Source organism: Penaeus vannamei, chromosome 32, assembly GCF_042767895.1.
Source record: "Penaeus vannamei isolate JL-2024 chromosome 32, ASM4276789v1, whole genome shotgun sequence".
NCBI classification, from domain to species: domain Eukaryota; kingdom Metazoa; phylum Arthropoda; class Malacostraca; order Decapoda; family Penaeidae; genus Penaeus; species Penaeus vannamei.
In genome coordinates this window covers 13,937,997-13,945,496 of record NC_091580.1, presented here as the reverse complement: position 1 = coordinate 13,945,496, position 7,500 = coordinate 13,937,997, and the positions used below count along the sequence as shown (strand labels likewise).

The 7,500-nt window shown below is 36.5% G+C and overlaps 1 protein-coding gene across 1 annotated transcript in view; it reads right to left on the bottom strand.

The window, feature by feature from the left end:
- LOC138867823 (uncharacterized) overlaps positions 1–7,500 on the bottom strand; it is a 73,424-nt gene that overhangs the window by 15,100 nt on the left and 50,824 nt on the right. Inside the window, exons 2-4 of the mRNA XM_070144634.1 lie at positions 2,699–3,197; positions 1,632–1,760; positions 1–65 (exon numbers count right to left, since the gene is read on the bottom strand). The exon at positions 1–65 is cut by the window's left edge and continues 80 nt beyond it. Of these exons, the coding sequence (XP_070000735.1) occupies positions 1–65; positions 1,632–1,760; positions 2,699–3,197 (693 nt within the window). The remainder of the gene's footprint in view (positions 66–1,631; positions 1,761–2,698; positions 3,198–7,500) is intronic.

The following is a 7,500-nucleotide window of genomic DNA, read 5'->3' as shown; positions in this document are numbered from 1 at the left end:
CCAGTAGGCGGGGGTCGTCGCGCCTCGGAGGCTCGCCGTCAAGGGGGTTCTCTGTCTCGTGGGCGCTGAAAGAGAGGGGAAAGTGGATTGAATTTGCTTCTTGGTGGGTTGTTTACGATGCCAAGAGGTTCGGGCTGACGGGTAGAGTGGATGGGGAGGTTGCGGTGGAGTGGATGGAAGGGGATATAAAAGGAGAGCGGAAGGAGAGGACAAGTGCCTTGGCCGATATCTTCACCGTGGACTCTTTCTGCGGCCGTTATTTGCACCGCAGGCACCTTCTTTTGGGATATCCGCGACTGGTTTGCTTTTACCTTTCTCACTCTTTTTTTCACCGATTATTTTCATTTAATTTTTCTTTTCTGTCGCCAGCGTTCCATTTCACAAATAACTAGCATGCCATTAAACACAGGACACTCAACCAAAAGCAGCCGATTTAGCCTCCGTAATTGCATCATAAACCCGACAGCAATTTACTACATCACATCACATCATCGAAATTGCATAATCACATTACAACGTCAACATAATCTATCCACTTCATTTTCAAAAAACGGAGGTCAACTCCATCCAGAAACACAGACGAACCATCTACTTTACATAGGAACACCGGTGCATATCCATACAAAACAAACGCAACAAATTATCACTTCAAAGAAATAAAAGAATCACACTTCAAAAGTACACCCTGGTCTCTTTAGCAGGTCGTCCAAAGTCGTCGCGATCAAAAGGGTCACACGACTTGGCACAACAACGGAGAGTGCCAACGACAAGGTGATGGGAGGGGGGGAGGGGGAGGGTATGAGACGACCCTTTGAAGTAATCCAATTTACGGGCGTGGAGAAAGTTGGGCGTTTGAAGAGACTCGATAATCAGCCCTATTCAGATCCAATTTCGTGCGAAGGTCGGCTGTTGGAAGGCACGAGGGAATGCCGGTTTTTTAGGAGGCGGAGAAAGAAAATTTGCCGGATCATATTTTGGTTTTATTGTCATCTATTTATGATTATTTTCATTCCCCTCTCATTGAGGGTAGGGGTAAGATTAGCTAATTTGGAAGCTTTATTTTTGACATTAGATATTCACGCTGGGAAAATACATGAGTTAAAACCACCATAAGAAGAGATTGATGAATCGTAATGAAATTTTCACCACACGACGATTTTTCCTCTTTTCATCGCCTTTTTTAATCATCCTTATCTTATCGAAGTTGCATTTCCTCTAATCTTTGCAAGCACGTTTCTGCATTTGTATCTTTGCTTAAGGCCTCCCACAAAAGCGAAGACTAGAACACACACGAAAATACCAATAACAACACCAATACAGAGAGAAAACAGAGAGACAGAGACAGAGACTGAGAGAGAAGAGAGAACAACACCAAAAACAAACACCACAAAAGCATTCGAACACACCGATAAACACCGCTACCGACAAACCACCGAAGAACAAACGGACAAACGAACGAATGGCAATTCACGGACGATGACCACCACCACGACATTCCTCACTCACTCTCCTCCTCCTCCTCCTCCTCCTCCTCCTCCTCCTCCTCCTCCTCCTCCTCCTCCTCCTCCTCCTCCTCCTCCTCCTCCTCCTCCTCCAGGTTTCCGCCTCACGACTCTCACGACACGACTCACCTCGCCGTTGTCGCTGCGGAGGCGAGGTTCTCAGACTCTGACCTCGACCGCAAGAACGAAGCAATGGAACTCTCCATGTCCCCGTGGGCCACGCCGTTCTCCATGGTGAGGCCGATGTGCGAGGAGGACCTGGGTCGTGATCGGGTCGTTAGTAGGGAAAGTCGTTAGGTGACGGGCGTTAGGTGGGGAAAGTCGTTAGTAGGGATGGTCGTTAGGTGGTGAAGATCGTTGGGTGGGGAAGGTCGTTAGAAGGAAGTTTGTTAATTGGAGGGTCATTAGGTACTGAGAGTCGTTAGTGGAAGAGTCATTAGGTGCTGAAGGTCGTTAGTGGGAGGGTCCTTACGTGGGAAAGGTCGTTAGTGGGAGGGTCATTAGGTAGGAAAGGTCGTTAGTGGTGGGGTTGTTAAGTGGAGGTCATTAGTGGGAGGGTCCTTAGGTGGTGAAGGTCGTTAGTAGAAGGGTGGTTGGATGGGGAAGGTCGTTAGAAGGAAGGTTGTTAGTAGGGAAGGTCTTTAGTGGGAGGATCATTAGGTGGTGAAGGTCGTTAGTGGGAGGATCATTAGGTGGTGAAGGTCGTTAGTGGGAGGATTATTAGGTGGTGAAGGTCGTTAGTGGGAGGATCATTAGGTGGTGAAGGTCGTTAGTGGGAGGATCATTAGGTGGTGAAGGTCGTTAGTGGGGAAGATCGTTAGCTATGTAAGTCGTTATGGGGAGGATTGTTAGTGGGGAAGGTCGTTTGGTGGGGAAGGTGGTTAGCAATAGGATTGTTAGTGGGAAAGCTCGTTAGGGGGAGTCGAACTGATGCGAAAGGGTGGGAAGGAGAAAGGGAGAGACGAAAAAAAGAAAGAAGGGGAGAGCCAGAGACTGGTAAAAAAAATGGTAGAAAAACAAAGTAATATGAATAATAGATGGAGGGGCGGAGAGAGAGAGAGAGAGAGTAAAAAGAAAGAGAGAGAGTAAGTAAAGAGAGAGAGTAAAAAGAAAGAAAGAAGAAGAACGAGAAAAAAGGAAGGGGAAGACCGAAAACTATATAACCGAGAAAGTAAAAAGATACTCAAAACACTCACCTTCTTGGCATGCTCGCTGGGAGACTCAATCCACCGCTTCCACTGTTCCACATATCGGTCCCTCTTCCACTTCCACTGCTGACGTCGCCGCCGCCTCCACCACCATCGCCGCTTCCCCATCCACCTCCCTCTCCAACCCCTCTTCCTCCTCCTCCTCTTCCTCCACCTCCACCACCACCTCCTCCTCCTCCTCCACTTCCTCCACCCGCACCGCCCCCAAGAAGCGGGGCATTCTCATCCACCTCGTCGAGGTCCTCGTGCTGGTGGTCCTGCAGGATCCCCGACCGACTCACGTCAATGAAGGGGATGGTCTCGGGGTCACGTCCGCCTCCTGCGCCGTCGTCGTCGTCTTCTGCGTCCTCCTGAGGGTGGCGGTTGAGGAGCAGCTGCTGCTGGCCGTCGTCTCCTTCGTCGGAGGTCATCGCCTCGTTCGCCAGGGACGCGTCCACCACGTGCTCGGGGGCTTCCCACAGGGTCAGGTCGACGTTCACCGTTGGATCTAGGGAGTGGGAGACGGAGTGATAAAGTAGTTTGAGAGAGAGAGAAAGAGAGAATCACCATTGTTTATTTATAACCATCTTTTAGAACAGTTTAAAATCATACGAAATCGGTATCAAAGCCCCTCCATGTATTTTCCATTTTGTATCATTACATGTATCGTAAAGTTCATGCTAACGTCGACAATGAATAAAATGTAAAAAATACGTATTTCACAAACTCCTAAATTTCTATCACGTGACCCGCAAATCACGGGTTCAGGGCTTAGAAACACAATGTCACCGTTATCTGGTACTATATCACACTATGTCAGTGATAATACATTTTTTACAGTCCAATAACATCATCTTATATATATTGTCAGCAACCGGGAATGTTTTATTAGTTCACGTAAGGGGAAATAAAAGTGCTACAAGGTCAGTGTGAAAAATAGTTATTTTTTATTCAGTCCAAAGGTTTGTTATGCATGTGTTCTGCATATTGTATTGTGCTTAATTTATGGAAATAAAAATCCATCAACACGATTCGCCGTTTCTTTCGTAAATAGATAAATAAATGAACAAATAAACACAAAAAATAGGAATGCTAAATGAAAAAATATATACATAGCTTATCATGTTATTTTTTTCTTTCTTTTTTACAATATAGTGGTTTCTCTTACATAAGGATATAAAGTAGTTTCATGATTTTTTTGTTGTTTTTTTAACACCCATTCATCATTTTACAAGAGTCGGCAAATCGGAGTCGTGAGCGATTGTCATTTCTTTCTTTCCTGAAATAAGACGCATTATAGTTGCGTGTTAGAGCGGCTAAGAATACTGAATGTCGGATTTAGGAAAAGTATGCGAGGCGGCATTTGTTAAGTTTCCCGACTAACAACGTTCATTTGTTCATGAAAGCTTTAATATTCTATATCCGATTCCATAAATATCTTTTTACATAAGGAATCTCGAAAATTTCCCAAGGACAAGTATTACCGAAAAGACCAAACGCTGCAATGTTGTAAAAATCAAGTATATTTCTCTCCTTGAAACCTAAGTTACTCCGTATTGTACTGTTCTGAACATCCAAAAAATCATTCTTTGCTTCCTCAACCTTTTTTGCTATTTTCAGCACCCAAAAAGCCCGTTCCTCTTCTAACAATGACTATATTATTCAAAATTTTGTAATGATAATAACATCATAATAGTAATAATGATAATAACAATATTAATAATGATAATCATAACAGCAATAGTGATAATAATAATATTGATAATGAGACAGATAATAGGAAGAAAAAAGAATTTGCCATTTTCTGTCGGCTTCTCTTCCAAATCACTTCATCTCACATCCTTAATCATCGCTTTAGCTTCATTCATAAAAGTGAACCAAGATTTTCCCACAAAAGCAAGATGTTCAGCTCTTGTGCACTTCGAAAGGAAATTTATTACAGTTACTCTTCCTTCATATTATGTGTGTTTGTGTTTGTGTGTGTGTGTGTGTGTGTGTGTGTGTGTGTGTGTGTGTGTGTGTGTGTGTGTGTGTGTGTGTGTGTGTGTGTGTGTGTGTGTGTGTGTGTGATTACTTGTTAAACTTAGAGTCATCACTATTAACAAACAGAGACAATTTCCCTTTAAACTCTAAAATCTATCTTGAGTGTTCTTGATCTGTTGATGTTCTTGATCCTTATGTGTACTACATATTTTGATCTACGTGTATAAAGTTAGTACTGGGATGCGAACAGATGTTGCGTTCCTATATCTGCCGTAGCACATAATAATGACACATAATTAAGTTTATGATTAGGTTTGTGTGGGTGATGTTGTGGTTCCCTTTAATCAATTAATTAATAACAAGAGTTGTGACATACAAAAAAAAAATGAATAGATAAAAAATAATAATAGATAGATAACTACAAAAGTAGACAGATATAGGGCCTTCATTGTTGTGTGTGATATTCAGAATAGAAAAACGAAATATTAAAATGAAGTCTAATCACCACAAAACTATGCAAAAGATAAATAATTTCGTGCATTTTATACAGCATGAAGACAGGAATATCAAAAACCTTTCGTTGTGAGTGGAAAGTTAAAAGAGAATGCGTAGCGGCAATCTTGCATAATTTTTGCAGATTTCAGCGTAATCAAATCTTGCTTTACCAGTGCGTTCTGGTGCTTCAAGCTGGATAATTCCCTAGATTTATCTCTTTGAAATCGATGCATCATATTGCCCCAATTCCTCTGTCTGCCGTCTGTCTCAAAATTAAAACTGTTATTAATTATCATCAGTATTGTTATCATATTTATTTTTACTGTTATCATTATCATTTATATTATCATTATTATCATTATTTATTAATATTACTAGAAATATTATCATTATCATTATCATTATTATTATTACTGTTATAGTTATTATTATTATTATTAATATCATTACTATTATTATTATCATTATTATTATTATTATTATCATTGTTATTATTGCTATTGTTATTCTTATTGTTATTATTCTTATTGTTATTATTATTATTATCATCATTATTATTATTATTATTATTATTATTATTATTATTATTATCATTATTGTTATTATCATTATTGTCATTATCATTGTTATTATTATTACTATTATTATTATTGTCTTCGTCATTCATCATCCGTTGTTGTGTTTTTTGTCATTATTACTCTCGTTATTATTATCATTGTTATTATCATTGCTATTACTGGCATCATCATTATCATTATCATCATTATCAATATGATTTTCACCATCATAACAGAAGTAATCTTTATGAAATAATAAAGAACAATAATATACAAGTAAAGAAATACAGAACGCGATAATAATGCAAAAATATAATCATAATTCCCAAAATGATAGAAGTTGTCAAATCCAACATAAGTAATCTTCATTAGAACGGGGTTATGGCTTTCCTCTCGCTCCGGCATTTCCATTAAATTAATTCGCGAAATTTTACAAAATCTGATTTCGCAACGAAGAGAAACTGCGCTGAGCATGATTGTGCGTTGATGGGGAAAAAAAACATTTTAATTGGATGATAATGATAATGATGATAATAAAGATAATGATAATGATAGTGATGATGATGATGATGATGATGATGATGATGATGATGATGAAGATGAAGATGAAGATGAAGATGAAGATGAAGATGAAGATGAAGATGAAAATGAAAATGAAAATGAAAATGAAAATGAAAATGAAGATGATGATGATGATGATGATGATGATGATGATAATGATAATAATAATAACGATAATGATAAGGGTAATAATGATGATAGTAATAATAGAAATAAGGATAATGATAATAACATGATGATAGTAATAATAATAATAAGAATGAAAACCAAAATAATAGTAATGAAAACCATAATAATAATGATAATGATCATAATAATAACAATGGTAATAGGAACAACAACAATAATAATGATAATAACATTAAAACAAATATGGTAATGATGATGATGATGATAAGATAATAACAATAATAGTTGTAGTAATAATAATAATAATTATTATTGTTATTATAATAATTATTATTATTATTATTATTATTATAACAACAATAGCAACAACAGCAACAACAAATATAATGATAACGTTGCTAAAATATCATTAATGAAAAAAATTACAACAAGGATAATAACGATGATAATAAAAAGAATAACAAATATAATAATATCATTATTATTATTAATGATAATAGTAGCAATAGAAATAATAGTGATGATAACAATACTAAAAACTAATGATGATAATGATAACAGTAATGACAATTATTATATTAATAATAATGACAATAAGGATAATAACAATGACAACGATGATAATAGCACTAACAATAATAATGATAATAATGATAATAATAATAATAACAATAATAATAATAATAATAATAATAATAATAATAATAATAATAATAACAATAATGATAATAATAATAACAATGATAATAATAATGATAAACAATAATGATAATAAAGACAATGGTAATGATAATAGAAATGATAAATATAATGATGTAAATAATATTGATAATGGTAATAATGATAAAAACAGTTAATATTAATAATAACAATAATGATAATAATAGTAACAATAATGATAATGATAACAACAATAAACAATGATAAAGGTAATAACAGTGGTAATGATAACAATAATTGTAATAATGATAATAACAATGGTACTACTAATGACAATGGCAATAATAAAAACAATAGCAATAATAATAATAATAATAATAATAATAATAATAATAATAATAATAATAATAATAATAATAATAATAA